We start from the raw sequence: 15,307 nt of genomic DNA, 5'->3' as shown, positions 1-15,307 counted from the left end.
TGTCCAGCTTGGACTCATAGAGATTCTGTATTTTCTTGTTTTTCTTTTAATAAATTCTTTCTATAAAGATTTGATTAAATCCCTCTACTGTGAATACAGGGGAGGGGCTAAGACGGTCTCTCTCGGTGGTGAGACAGCTTATCTCCGGGCAGAGAGGGGAGGGGGAAGGTTCCTCCTCTGTGAGTTGATCTGTGTTCCCCAGGGAGTGTCTTTGGAGGGAGACAGGGGGAAAACAGGGGTGTCCCGGCCCACGTAATTGACCGAGGTGGTGGCAGCAAAGGGGAGACCTACCCTAGGATTTTGGGGTGGGGGAAGACATGCGGGTCCTCACCTTGAAACCCCCCAGTTTCAAGTGAGGGTAGACTCTGACAATTGTATGATAGGGTCCATTTTCAAAGGAGCTCAGCTTCCATTTAGACACCCAAAAGCAGAGGCCATGGTTCTCAATGGGAGCTGCCAGGCGCTGAGCACATCTGCAAACCTAGCCCCCTCCTTAGATGTCTACACGGAAGCTGAGCTCTCAGGAAACTTTGGCACCAATTGTGAGTGCTGCAGGCTTGAAAAGCTGGCGAATAATGCAGCCAGGCCAGGGACAGCGTTAAGGGTGCCTGGGAAACGTTCACTTTGACATGCCCCGGCGTTGGGTGCCTGGCTTTGCAGCGTTTGTGTTCTCTTCATGGACACAGAGATTGTAATGCAATGTTTAAGGTGTTGGGTTTTGTTGTTGTTGTTCTGAGAGAGGAAAAGAAAATTGAGACAGAAAAGAAATTCCATAATGTGGAACTACTTGCTGGACAATGATAAAGTGTAGTGTCCTGGACAAAGGTCTTGATCCGAAGTCATCAGAGAAGAAGGATGGTCCAGTCTAGGAACTGGCCTCTCTGCTCAAGTCCCTGTTAGCGGGCATGGCTGGCAATTGTTGCATCCTCGCTGGAGGCAGCCAGAGCCACGTAGGAACTGCCAGGATAAAGTCAGCACCCCAGCAAGTTCCTTGGGGCTGGCAAGCTTTTGCTGCAGGATCCCATGCACAGCCTCTAACTTCACTCCTCCCGTAGAGCAGAAAGCCTTCTTCCCTTCCCTCAACAGCAGATTCAGCACAAGTGGAGTAAACCCCCTGGCTGATCAGCTCCTTGGAGAAGCAGCCACAAAGCCCACACCCACCTAAAAACTAAACGCCAGCAGCTCTATAGTCGGTACTCGCACCCCTGCTCCGCAGGATGGGGTGGGGAGATCAACACGTCACTCGTATCACACATTCACATTCAGAAGATTTTTCCCCCTTTAGAAAAAAAAGGGGAGTGCATGGAGCATTGGGTGTTGGGGGAGGTATGGCTCTGCTTGTTTTTTAACCTTGGCAATAGCAGCAATGGAAAGTTCCTTCCTGCTTTTGGTGGATAACTCTTTGGAGATCTCAACTGTGTAGTGTGAAGTGTCTCTTCCTTCCCTACTCCTCAATGGAAAGGTGTGGGATCTTCAACAAAGATGTCCCAAGTGTTTCTCCCATGTTTGAGTTCCATAGATTCTACAAGGCCAACAGCCCTCCAATCTCCAAGAGAGTTTCTGGGTTTAAAAAAACCCTGAATGTCTAATGTAAAACAAAAACAAGTAGGGGGAAAACCTTCACTGAGACACAGACACATCCATCCTAGGTGTTCCAGAGACTCAGATGAAAAAACAGGGCATATGATATATGTCTACACTGTAATATAAACCCAGGGTAAGTAGAACTTGAGTTAGCAGATGCTGGCTTTGTTAATCTAGGGCTGGAGCATCTACATTCATTGCTAACCCCAGTTTAGGAAGTGCTGAACCCTAGGTCCCAACCTGGGACTCCAGCATCTACACTGCATGATGTGGGCCCGACTCCAACCACCCATATCCCAGACTTCCTAGCGCCATCCCAAAATGTGGCCACTCTAGCCCTTTGTTCATGAAGCATTGTGGGAAAATTTGGCTGTTCACCAAACTTGATGGTTCAGAGGACACAGAAAGTCATCCCCTGGGATTGTGGGATACTTTTGGTGGACTCCCAGTCCAGTGGGACTGCATCCACAATGAAAAGCAATAGGGCTTGAACCCCTGTGTCCTGACTTGACGCAGGCTCAGACCCTGCACATATGGAGGGCCCTGGGACCCTGGGTTTGAGCCCTGGGTCAGTGCGATTTCTGTGTAGATGAAAGGGGGGTTAGGCTTGAAAGGGCACCACTGCTCTCTGTGAATTCCTTTCTTACCATCCAACAGAATTCTATAGCAGGGTTATAATTATTTATTGTATTTGATAGGATGGTTCAAAAACACGATAGAATTTCTATTAAATTATATAACATTTTCACAAAAAGAGAGAAATGTCTGTTTTTATCTAATTGCCATGCATACCCATCTACCTGACCTATTTTTCGATTTGTCTATCTGTATGTACTGTGCTCATCACCAGGATAACCGAGTGCCTTACAAGTTTTCAAATTTGTATGACCATTTTCCTTGTATAATCCCATTTGCATGAGCAAATTTTTTTTTATTTTATTTTTTTTAAGGTTGGGCAAATCAAGGTGCATTTCCACCATGATTCCAAGAGGCACATGTTCATCTTGGGAGTTGTGTTTTTGATGCAATCCAGGATTCGGCCCCAAACCACTCAGGTACTAGAACTATTTGAAACATCTAAGACTTTTTTATGCTAATGGAGAAAGTGCTTCTCCCCCTTTCCCTCTCAGCTGAAAGTGTCAGAAATGTTTCTTGACCAATTTAACTTAAAACAAATAAAAACAAACTCTGTCAGTGGGCAGAGGCCAGAGGCGGGAAGTTTCAGGACTCCGCAATGCAAAGTTACAAGCAACTGAAAAGGGGGGTGATATGGAAACACTGGTTAGACTTGAATTGTAGGGGGCCCAGCAGGTGCCCCCGACCTTTGACACCCACTCCCTCCCAGTGCAAATAGTTTAATCCTTCATCACCCCCTCCTTCCCAGTGCAGATGGCTTAACCCTCTCCATCTGTCCTCCCCCAGTGAAGATGGTTTAACCCACTCCTTAGTTTAATCCCACTCCACACCGCCTCCCTGCTGACCGTGGTTTAACCTTCTCCTCCCCAGTGCAGATGGTGTAACTCCCTCCAAGCGCAAACAGTTAAACCCACTCTACCCCTCCTGCCCAAGGCGGAAGATTTACCCTATTCTTCCACTCCTCTCCCAAGCGGAGTGGTTTCTCCCTTTCCCAACCAGTGGAGATGATTTAACTTAACCCTCCCCCCTCCTCGGTGGAGATGGTTCACTCCACTCCATCCCTCCAGTGAAAATAGTTTATTCCTCCCTGCACGCAGATGGTCTCTCCCGCCTCTTGTGGTCCCGCCCCTCTGCCCGGCCCTTGATTCCCTCGCTTCACGACCCGGTAGGATCCCGGCTCAGGATTGGCCGAGCCGGAGGCCGTGGAGCCAGGAAGCCAATGGCCGGGGTTTGCCTTCCCGGATCCAAAATGGCGGCGCCGGAGCCCGGCAGCGGGGCCTCCGGAGGGAGGAGGTGAAGCGGCCTCGGCCCGCGGCTCCGGGACCTACCGCCCCTGCTCGTCCGCCCCGGGAGCCGGCCGGGGCCCAGCCCCAGCCATGGCCGCTGAGAGCAGCAAGCAGTTCTGGAAGCGGAGCGCTAAGCTGCCGGGGAGGTGAGTGCGGCTGGGGGCACCGGACCCCGGGCTCGGTCCCGGCTAATCGGTGACACCCCCTGGACTTGGTGACACCCCCCCCCGGGCTCGGTCCCGGCTAATCGGTGACACCCCCTGGACTTGGTGACACCCCCCCCCCGGGCTCGGTTCCGGCTAATCGGTGACACCCCCCGGACTTGGTGACACCCCCCCTCCCCGGGCTCGGTCCTGGCTAATCGGTGACACCCCCCGGACTTGGTGATACCCCCCCCCCCCCGGGCTCGGTCCCGGCTACTCGGTGACACCCCCCGGACTTGGTGATACCCCCCTCCCCGGGCTCGGTCTTGGCTACTCGGTGACACCCCCCGGACTTGGTGACACCCGCCTCCCCGGGCTCGGTCCCGGCTAATCAGTGACACCCCCCGGACTTGGTAACACCCCCCCCCTCGGGCTCGGTCCTGGCTAATCGGTGACACCCCCCGGACTTGGTGATACCCCCCTCCCCGGGCTCGGTCCCGGCTAATTGGTGACACCACCCCAGCCTGGGCAGGGTGCACCCCCCTTTTCTATCCATTCCTTGGGAGAGTGGAGGGAAGGCGTTAATTAGTGTTCTGTGGGTGCCAACCCCTCTCTTCCTCCCCCAGCTCATACATGTGTGGAGTTGGGCAGTTTGCCCAGGGAGGGAGAAGGACGTCGATCCCTCTTATGTTCCTCCTGCTTGATCCCGACTAATTGATGAACTAATGTTCATCTCCAGCCTGGGCCTAAGAGGAGGGGACCTGCCTGGGAATGGGATTTACTTCCCACATCGATTTGTGGGTACCTGTAATCTGTATCCCTGCCCCCATGCAACTCCTGCAAGGGAATGGGAGCCAGTGACAAAAGAGGGAGTGTAGGAGCTGGTTAACTAAACTTCTGTCCACCTGCTTCCCCCCCCCCCCCACCAAGTCTCCATTCAGTGGGGGAAGCCAAGCATGAGGAGGTACAATTTGGGCTGGATATTGCGGGGTGAGGAATCAGTGAGTCCTTTCTTCTTCATGCCGCATCCGGGAGTGTGACAGGTAGGAGGCAATGTGGAGAGGGGCTTTCTGGGCATCCAAAGGGCAACTTCAGAGCTGGGGGGCATACGGTGCCCCCCTCCTGCAAATGTTGAAGCAGAAGTCCTTCATCCTCGCAGGGTCATGTACTGCCCTGGAGGCTTCTCCTTGAACAGCAAAACCTCACCTCGCCCCCCCAATAAACAGCAGAATGGGTGTCCTTGCATACTCAATGAGACTATATCATTGCACTCCCCTTAAACTCTGCTTCCATTGAGGGTTTGTCCTCAGGAAGTGTCAATGACAGTCTGTGGGGGCACCTTCCCCACCTCATTTCCTCTGGCTGGGGAGCAGCATGATGCTGCTTCCTTTAGAGCAAGGGATGCTTACTTGGAGGGAGAAATGCACAAACCACTGCATTAAAATAGATTTATGAGAGCCGGGGGGCAGGAAACCTGCCCTGGAGAGAGGCTCCTCCCATGTGGTTTTGAGAGGAAGGTTCCCATAGAAAAACACAAAGCAAATCCCCAGGAGAAAGGAAAAAGGCTGGGGAGTTTCACCCACCTCCCTATGAGGAGTATTACAAGGTTAGGTTAAAGTCTGAGCAGTTCATATCGGTTTCCACCCGCCCCCCCACTTAATCTCATCTTGACCCTGCAATCCCCTCCTGGTGTGCAAATGCACAGCCTTTGAAATGCTTAGCTGGCTTTAAATCCTGCTTGGCCAGTTAATTCTCTTTCTTTCTAATGCGCTCTCACTTTCACTTGCTGTCCCTGCTCAAACTCAGGTTGTTGGGACAATTCAGGTCGGGGCAGGGGGGTGAAGCTGCAGACATAACCCACAACTCCTCCTTTTCTTCTGGAAAATAAATTCCACAATGTGTAAGCTCGTGTCTTTAAGTGTAATCTTACTATCTGGTACGTTCTTTATCAGGAGTCCACATCCTGCCTGTGTAGAGGGGTGGTCTCTAAGATAACAAGTCTCTTCCATCTCTAACCACTTTGAGCTCAAGTTTTGAGAGCTTAACCAGGCAAACCGGTTAGGGGAAAGAACTAGGAGCCAACCAGCCCAGACAAGAAACTCCGACTTCATAGGGCACTGGATAAACTATTCCTCTCTCCCAATAGGCCAGTGTGCTAATATTCTGTCAAATCCATCAGTGTAAGGTGGGAATGTTTCTGTTCTTAAATCCTTGCTCTGAATCACCCCCATTTTGACGCTGTCACTCTTGCCAGGTCAGTGGATAGTAAAGGAGGGAAGCAGGAGATGCTAGGTTTAAGGCCTCAGGGAGGTTAAGGTTATTTAAGAGTTGCTTAACCAAACCTTCTGTGGTCTTTTCCTGTGTGTTTGCTGGCTCCTTCCCTCTATGCTGATCACCCTGGAAGGGACTGGAGATGGTTTGGATAAGCACTCATGCTTTCTTCATCCACCAAATCTCTCAAATATAGTGCTTTTCAGCTGTAGATCTTAAAGCGCTTTGTGAGTGGTATCATTCCCATTTTAGAAATTGGGATGTTGGGGAGGGGGGTGCGGGGGGGGGGGGGGTTGAGGCATAAGAAAGGTGAAGCAACTTGCCCATCATCACCCATCTGGCAACATCCCAGACTGAGTCTACCAAGCCACACGGCCTCTCAGATTAGACAGGCTGGTTCAACGGCACATCAGTATTAAAAGGTCACAGCTGTCAAGGTGACTAAAAATCAAAAACAGATGTGAAGAAACTGCATGGGGTTTTTTCTTGCTAATAACCATAAATGATTACAGTGGGAATAATGAACCTAGTTGATTTCTTGGATTTTGTTCAGTGAAACAAGATTGGTCAATTTCACTTGTTCTCCTGCCCAAGGCTTGGTGTTCAGGTTTCCTGTTCTACGGAGAGAGGTTCTCTAGGGCCCTGGGAAGTTTGGGCCCTATGCTTAGGGTTTTAATAATAAAGTGAATTGTAAAGCCTAATGAGAATAAAAATTTTAAATATTTTGAGTGTCACTGACAGGCTTCTTGGTTTTTACTTTCTGCTGTGGCAGTGGAACCCAAGCAACCTTATTCTCTATTTATAGACAGGAGACCCTGGAGGCCTGCTGAGGTCAGGTCCCCATTGTGTTAGGCATTGTACATGACTGCTGAGAGAGAAGCCCCGCTCCAAGTAGCTTCCAGCTTAAATAGACAAAGATGGGAGAGGGAAGAGAGGCAAAGAGAGATGAAGTGACCTGAGCTGCTTTGTGACCTTAGATGGGAACAAAGCATATGTCTCCTGACCCAGTGCCCTATTCACTGCACCTCTCTGTTGACTCAGAGCCTTTCACTAGTGGAGCAGAGAACAAGCAAATGGAACTAACTAGATACAGAAAGTTGAATTGATAACACTAGTTTCACTAGCTAAGCCTTTGCATTAAAAAAGTAAATGGCATCAAAAGGAAATGAAATCTGAACATTCCATGAAAACATTCGAGCTCCTCCAAGGAAGGGGACTTCTTAATGACCAGATCCTCCTCCCTTTTGAAGCCAATGGGAACAGAATCAGACACTAAGGACTGAGTATTATTACTTTTCAGTAGTCCCATATTGGCTGCTAGGCTGTTTCCAGTCTTGTTCTGTATATTTTTATATTTCTGGCTGGCGCACGCAAATTATTGATGTGAATGGTTCTTGAAGCTGATTTTTACATAGATTTTCCTATCCACCGCTACAAAAACTCCAGCCACTATAAAGTTAGAGCTAACTGTAGTCATTTTCAGCAGTTCTATAAGTAGCCCAGTTAGGGGAAGTCAGCAGTGTCCTCAGCTGGTCCTTATCGGTGTTACGGCCTGGTTTACTGGCTGGGGATGGCCATCTAAGGAAACAAGGTTTTTTAAGTGGAAGCTCATGAAATTGCCAGCATACCCTAGAAATCAATCCCATTGTTGCTTTCTCCTTGGGAGTGTTTGTGTTTCTTCCTCACTCTGCTGTTTACATCATCCCATAATACAAGGACAAAAGGGTCAGCCAGTGAAACAAATGGCAGAACAAACCAAAGGAAATGCTGCTTTTGTGTCATCCTGTGGAACTCACTGCTGCAGGAAACCAACGTCAGATACTGCAGCTAGCGTCCCAAAGGGGGCTGAGAAATACTTGACCAATGACATTTTTAGCTGTTCATATGAAAATAACCCAGGCTTGTGGGCTACGTTTTCAGAAGTGACTAGTGATCTGGGTTATCTCTGGTTTTGGGTGTCTGCCTTGAGACAGCTTAAAGGGACTTGCTTAGAAAATCAGACACTCCTTCCCCCCTTAAGATATCTCCCATTGGGTGCATGCACTCAAGTTTAGGTCTGTACTTCTGAGCATTAGCTGCTTGCAATCACAGTCAGCCCGAGGCGGGATTCTAGTTTTGAGGGACCAGTGGTGTGTTCCCAAAGGAGACTCCAATATTCCTGTGTCAGTCTTTTCCCAGTGCCCTTCCTGTGTGTCAATGAGGACCCTCTCCCAGAAGGAGCATGTGGATTCTTTGGTGTCACACATGACACTGATCAGCATCAGCATACAGAGGAGTGAACTTTGTAAAACTCACATTAAGTTTTAAAACAACTTGTCTGGCTTCTCCTGGCCTCCGAAAGAAGCTGACACGAGTCACTTGCCAGCAGCATTGATCTCATTTTGCCCTGGTTAATCTGCTCGTTATGCCCACCAACACAGCCACCTCTGTTTAATGGCTGTCCTGACAGCTCTACCTTAATTAACCAGCAGACTCCTTCCCTGCCTAATCACTATTTGGGAAATACAGCTAGTCTTTTTCAAGCTTCAGGCTGAGAGATGGGAGTTGCTGATGCAGCAAGGAAAGCCCATGCTGGGTTTTGTCACCCATTGCTTTTCCTGGGTTTAGGGCCCATTGTCGCCCTGTGCCTGTACTGCAGCTCTTCTGTTTCGCCCTCCTGCCGCGTTGTACCTGTTCTGCCGCCTTCCCCCTCCCCGTAGCCAGATAGTTCCCAGCACTCAGCGCATTCTCCAGCTGCAGCCAGACTGCATTCTCCCCCTGTACCGCAGGGCCCGCTCTCTGTGCCGCTGGCTCTACCTGGAGTCATTGGCTCCATCCAGAGCTGGTGAAAGCAATTGCAATTCCATTGACTCAGGTGGAGCTCGGTCTGCTTACACTAGCTGAGAATGGGCCCTGCTCTTAAATAAGGTACGTGACATATGCGCAGAGGAATGGGGTTTGGTTATATAGAGATCTATCCTCCAGGAATGCTGTTGCTTCTCAGAGCGTTGGTGTGGAAGCAGACAGAGCAATAGGCCTGGATGTTGGAAGGAGAGTGGTCTGGGGACACGTATAACTAGCCTGAATCTTGGCTAACATTGGACAGAAGACAGATATGTCTTGCCAGCAAGGATGAACAGACTATAAGGTGGATAGAAAGCTGGCTAGATCATAGGGCTCAATGGATAGTGATCAATGGCTCTGTGTCTAGTTGGCAGCTGGTATCAAGCGGAGTGCCCCAAGGGTCAGTCCCGGGGCCAGTTTTGTTCAATATCTTCATTAATGATCTGGAGGATGGTGTGGACTGCACCCTCAGCAAGTTTGCAGATGACACTAAACTGGGAGGAGTGGTTGATACGCTGGAGGGTAGGGATAGGATACAGAGGGACCTAGACAAATTAGAGGATTGGGCCAAAAGAAATCTGATGGGGTCCAACAAGGACAAGTGCAGAGTCCTGCACTTAGGATGGAAGAATCCCATGCACTGCTACAGACTAGGGCCTGAATGACTAGGCAGCAGTTCTGCAGAAATGGACCTAGGGGTTACAGTGGATGAGAAGCTGGGATATGAGTCAACAGTGTGCCCTTGTTGCCAAGAAGGCTAACGGCATTTTGGGCTGTATAAGTAGGGGCACAGCCAGCATATTGAGGGACGTGATCATTCCCCTCTATTCAACATTGGTGAGGCCTCATCTGCAGTACTGTGTCCAGTTTTGGGCCCCACACTACAAGAAGGAAGTGGAAAAATTGGAAAGAGTCCAGCAGAGGGCAACAAAGATGATCAGGGGGCTGGAGCACATGACTTATGAGGAGAGGCTGAGGGAACTGGGATTGTTTAGTCTGCAGAAGAGAAGAATGAGGGGGGATTTGATAGCTGCTTTCAACTACCTGAAAGGGGGTTCCAAAGAGGATGGATCTAGACTGTTCTCAGTGGTAGCAGATGACAGAACAAGGAGTAATGGTCTCAAGTTGCAGTGGGGGAGGTTTAGGTTGGATATTATGAAAAACTCTTTCACTAGGAGGGTGGTGAAGCACTGGAATGGGTTACTTAGGGAGGTGGTGGAATCTCCTTCCTTAGAGGTTTTTAAGGTCAGGCTTGACAAAGCCCTGGCTGGGATGATTTAGTTGGGGATTGGTCCTGCTTTGAGCAGGGGGCTGGACTAGATGACTTCCTGAGGTCCCTTCCAGCCCTGATATTCTATGAATCCCCTACAGCTCTGTGTAAATTGCCTTGGGGATCTTTAAATTGCCTGTGAAACTAGCGATATCCTCATTTTTAACATCTGTGAAGGCTAGGCCTCATTGCATAGTGGTTCAGAGCATTCTTGCCCCCCTTTGAATGAGGGGAGTGTTAGTCTGTTCCACAGGTAGAGAGCCCAAGACGTGATGGTGAAGTTACTTGCCCAAGCATCCTTCACCAAGCTGGGAGTTGAGCTCCAATCATGCCTCTCGGTGCAGTGACTCAATGACTGTGAGCCCAGCACCTGGTGGGGAGCTCAGACCCACATCTTTCTCTCCAAGACACGAACATGCTACTGGCTGTAATACTTTGCCCTTTGCTTCATCCAAGGATTTCAAGGATAACAAATTATGCCTCTGATGCCCCATTGATGTAGGTGACTGTTGGCCTGAATTTACAGGTGAAGGAAACTGAGATTCATACTCGCGCAATGAATCAGTGACACAGCCGGGCATAGAACCCAGATGTCCAGTACCCCGCTCCCTCCTGCTCAGCTGAGCCACAGTGCGGCTGATCATTTACAGTGTCTTTTCTGCTCTCAGAAAGAATAAACCTTCAGCTGATTGTGGCTCTTTGAGCAAAGGCTTTGAACCCTTTTGAAGTTGCTTACGGCTCCCAAGAACAGCTGAGGAATGTGACCCTGTCCGAGGCTGAGGCAATTATTCGCAAATCTGTGGCTTTTGTTTCCCCTGCAGTATCCAACCTGTCTATGGAGCCCAGCACCCTCCTCTGGATCCCCGGCTCACCAAAAAGTAAGTGTCGCATCTCCCGCCCCCCGGCTCTGTTTCCATTGGAGGGCTTGCTTTGCTGGGATGTTCTCTGTCCCTTTTTGGGCAGGGGCTCTCCAGAGTGCCCGTATTCCCTTGAAGCCTTGCACCTGTAGGGCATCTCTTTGACTCTGGCCTACGTTCTCAGTTGATGGCTGTTTGATGGCTTGTGTGACATGAGCCTGTGACCTCGCCTTTGTAGCAAGGAGTCCGCATCATAGAACTACTGTCATAGCCACCGCCTAGCAGAGAGACCAAGGATTTCTTGGGCGGTGGTGACTGAGCTCTCCCTTTGCTCTTAGAGGGGATCCCTCCTGGGCAGTGGAGAGGACCTGGCAGCATGTGTGTGGGAACCACATCTCTGCTGCTTCCCCTGCTGTCTCTGCCCTGTGAACGGGCAGCACTTCAGCCCCAGCACTGTCGAGTTAGCACATTTCCCCAGCACTGAAAGGGAGACTTTATCTCCTGGCTTTGACTCCTTATCACGGTGGACTTTGACTCTTGGAGCTTGAAGGTAGTGGGAGCGCTCTCCCTGTGTCTGAAATCATCAGCAGGCCAGTCTGGCCGGCATGTGAGCACAGAGCTGCTCCTGTACCTCTCCCTGGGTTGAAAATATCCATTATTTTTCCTGTTCTTTGTATGCATCTGGGGCAGTTGCAAACCTAGGAGCGGCCTTATGCAGCCTGGAGCTGAATCAGTTCCTCTCCTTTGCCCTGCTGGGCAGAGTAGATAGACGTGAGCACCTTCCAGATAGGAACGGTTAGCTGGAACATTGGCCTTCCCTGTGTTGAGACTGTACCAGCTCTGTTCTGCCTTCCAGCGTTTTACTTGCCATGGGGGTTGCGTGGAGGGATTTCTTGCGTTCCTTAGCTCATGCCTAGGAAGGAGATGTACCGTGGGATGAAGAGGCATTGGGGGGTATACCAGAAGGCAAAGGGAAGGAAGTATTTGGAAGGGGAAGGGATTGTACCATGGGAGGAAGAGAAGAGGGTACATGGAATGGTCTTGTGTGAGGAGTAAGGAGCTTGGGGTTGGCTCTTTCTGTGGCACTTACCCGCTTTCCCTGGCTCCCAGCTTCATTAAGGAACGTTCCAAGGGCAATGCGCTGCCCCTGAAGAATAAGAAGGCCTCTAGCTTTCACGAGTTTGCACGCAACACCAGTGACGCCTGGGACATCGGCGATGATGAAGACGAAGACTTCTCCTCTTTCCAAACCCTGAACTCTAAAGTGGCCAAGGCAACAGCAGCCCAGGTGCTGGAGAACCACAGCAAGCTGCGCGTGAAACCCGAGCGGGCCCAGTCTGCTCTCAGCGAGATGCCAACCAACTGCAAGGTCATCAAGTCCAGCAGCGAGGCCCAGCTGTCCAGACCACCTGGTAAGAGAGGCAGTGACCAATCTGTTGCTCATATGCTATCCTAGCTGTCTGGCTTTGAAGCTAGTACCCATGTGCTGTATTGGTTGACTGCGGAATTCAGCCTCCGGGTACTAATTTCAAAGCCTTGGTTTGCCCAGATGATCCTCCATTCTATTCCAGTGCCTCAAATCCAGGCCATCTGATTCAGCTGTGTCAGAGATGCTCTGCCTGTGGCTCTTCAGGACCCCACGTGCTGCTCTTGGACTCTCTGGGCCAAATTCAGACCTTTCCTAAGCGAATAGCGCTCTGGTGGAGCTGCGCCCACTTGGGACAGGTCGGAATGTGATCCTTTGAGTCTGATGGGACGCTTTGCCTTGATCCAGGCCTGAGTGCCCAGCCAGAGCGCTCTACCTGGTGTGCCAGATTAATTCCTCTGGCTTAGGTGTCTTGCCAGGTCAGTGCTGCATCTTGGTCTGATCCCAGGCATGTGATTGCTTTATCATCAGAGGCTGCAGGGTGATGGGACACTAGATGGGAAGGGCTTTTAGTTATTACAGAGAGTTCTTTCCCAGGTGTCTGGTTGGTGGGTCTTGCCCACATGCTCAGGGTCTAACTGATTGTCGGATTTGGGGTCAAGAAGAAATTTCCCGCCAGGTCAGATTGGCAGAAACCTTCCTCTGCAACGTGGGGCATAGGTCACTTGCAGGTTTAAGCTAGTGTAAATGGTGGATTCTCTGTAACTTGAAGTCTTTAAACCATGATTTGAGGACTTCTGTAACTCAGCCAGAGGTTAGGGGTCGATTCCAGAAGTGGCTGTGGCCTGTGATTTGCGGGAGGTCAGACTAGGTGATCATGATGGTCCCTTCTGGCCTTAAAGTCTGTGAGGTCATGTAAATGTGTCCTTCCATGCTGCCAGTGGACCTAGAAATGCCCAGCTAAATACTCACCATGTGAAAAGGAGCCGGCAGATGAGTCCAGCCACCAGGTGGCATCATAGGCCACGTAATGTCTCCATTTCTGTTCAAGCTCTGACTGCTTGGTAGGCTAAAGGAGGCAAGGTGGGGTAGCCTTCAAGGTCAGCTTCCCTGGGACTCCCAAGCCCCCTCACTCGCTGAGGTGTGGAGGAGTGCTGGTCGATGAGCGGGCAGGCATGCTGAATGCGAAAGGGAGGAAGGAAGGCAGGCAAGGATAAACATTGGGAGTGAGAGGAAAGGGTCGATCAGAAGGAAGTGATGGAAGAACAGCTGCAGGGGAGCTGGCCTTGTTCCATCCTGGCTGCTGGGTTTGCAGCCAGGCCCTCCTGGCATCCCATTCCTGCGCTGTGACTTCCTCAGGCTGGATCAGTGGTTCATGCTATGAAAGTGCAAAAGCCACTGCTGCAAAGCGGGGATGCCTGGCTCCCCAACAGTGGGAGTGTGGATATGGCACAGGGTGGGGGAAAGCCAGTGAGATGGTCATTGGAATGATGGGAGACTTAGCAGTTGTGTGGGGGAGGGGGCAAACAATGTAATTAGTTTGAAGAGAGAGTTGGACAAATGTGTGAGTGGGATTGTAGGGCTGGGTTGCTCGTGATGGCAGAGTGCAGGGCTTGGCAGCCCAGGGGTCTTCTTTTGTTTTATGCTCCCAAAAATCTCATGCTTCAGGGCATCTGTCACATGCAGGGGTCAGGAAGGGACGTTTTCCCCCAATGTATTCTGTTTTGGGAGGTTTTTTTGTCTCCTTCCTGTGAAATATCAGATTTGGCCAGGGCTGAAGATGGGACACCAGATGGGCAGGGCTAGGACTCTGGGGTGGCACTAAGCATTCTCTTTCTTAGGTGCTTGGCTGGCTGGTTCTTACTTGCATGCTCAGGGTCTAACTGATCACCATATGTGGGGCGAGAAGGAATTTTCCAGCAAGTCAGATCAGCAGCGACCATGAGAGGGTTTTCACCTTCCTCTGTGGCTTTATGAGGGCGGGTCACTTGCCAGTATTATCTGGGTATCTCTCACATATTCAGTTCCCTGCCATTGCGGGGGCTTTGGGCACTGGTGCACCTCTGTCCCTCCTATTCTCTGCCTGTGGAATAGAACAGTCCAGTCTCCTGTGGGCTGCGCCACTTTGGTCTAGTTTCAGTAGTGGGGTTTAGTGTGTGGGAGCTGAGGGCGGAGAGGTGGCGTGTCCCATACAGGAGGTCAGACTGGGTGATGTGGTGGGCCCTACTGGCCTAAAACTCTGCAATTCTAAGGGTGGGGATCTCGGCAGGTGCCTGGGTGCACTCAGAATGTGATCTGGTCTCTTTTCTCGACCAATAAACTTTTTTCCAAGCATTTTCCAGTGACTAGAGAGCAGCTTGACCCTGGAGGGACTCTCCTTTGTCTGGGGGCTCCTGAGATGCTTCTGTTCCATCTGAGGCTCCCAAAGCACTTGTACAACTGTGAGGGAATGAATTCTGAGGGAGGGATTTATCCCCATTACGCAGGTGGGAAAACTGAGGCACAGATCAGTAGAAGAATGAGGAGTAGAACCTAGATCTCCTGAGCCCCACTCCTGTGCTTTAACTGCTACTGCACACTGCCATGCCCCCGCCCTCCTGCTCACAGCCTGTCCGAACTCTCTGAACCCTCTTCCAGAGGATGCCTGCGTGCGGAACGCCCTGCACAAACAGCAGTCCCTCCCACTCAGACCCATCATTCCACTCGTCGCCCGCATCTCCGACCAGAACGCGTCGGGGGCTCCCCCAATGACAGTGCGGGAGAAAACACGTCTGGAGAAGTTCCGGCAGCTCCTCTCCAGCCACAACACAGACCTGGGTGAGTGCGGGGCTAGTTGGGTGGGTCATGAGGGCACTTCTGTGCCAGTCAGATGTGGGACAGTGCCACTGGGCTGATGGATGGGATTGCTGAGGGGGCTGGGCTCTGTTGAGGCTGGTTCTGCTGGGCTGGGCTTTATATCCTTATTAGCTGCAGTCTCCTGTTGATGTTATCAGTGAGTATGATCAGATCTCCACTTGTTCTGCACTTGTGTCCCAGGCATCAGAGACATGGAGCCTTCCTGGGGGCTCGGA

At 50.9% G+C, this 15,307-nt stretch overlaps 2 protein-coding genes across 2 annotated transcripts in view; one reads left to right on the top strand and one right to left on the bottom strand.

Moving 5' to 3' along the window:
- The window catches only part of LOC123369244 (maestro heat-like repeat-containing protein family member 7), a 710,553-nt gene that overhangs the window by 177,899 nt on the left and 517,347 nt on the right, over window positions 1–15,307 (bottom strand). The window lies entirely within an intron of this gene.
- Window positions 3,369–15,307, top strand: part of LOC123369704 (TBC1 domain family member 22B) — a 37,570-nt gene continuing 25,631 nt past the window's right edge. The window contains exons 1-4 of the mRNA XM_045015630.1: window positions 3,369–3,652; window positions 10,835–10,891; window positions 11,981–12,282; window positions 14,874–15,053. Of these exons, the coding sequence (XP_044871565.1) occupies window positions 3,597–3,652; window positions 10,835–10,891; window positions 11,981–12,282; window positions 14,874–15,053 (595 nt within the window). The 5' untranslated portion in view covers window positions 3,369–3,596. The remainder of the gene's footprint in view (window positions 3,653–10,834; window positions 10,892–11,980; window positions 12,283–14,873; window positions 15,054–15,307) is intronic.

The sequence above is a fragment of the Mauremys mutica genome, chromosome 4 (genome assembly GCF_020497125.1).
Source record: "Mauremys mutica isolate MM-2020 ecotype Southern chromosome 4, ASM2049712v1, whole genome shotgun sequence".
In the NCBI taxonomy this organism is placed as follows: Eukaryota; Metazoa; Chordata; order Testudines; family Geoemydidae; genus Mauremys; species Mauremys mutica.
This window is presented reverse-complemented; position numbering and strand designations above follow the sequence as displayed.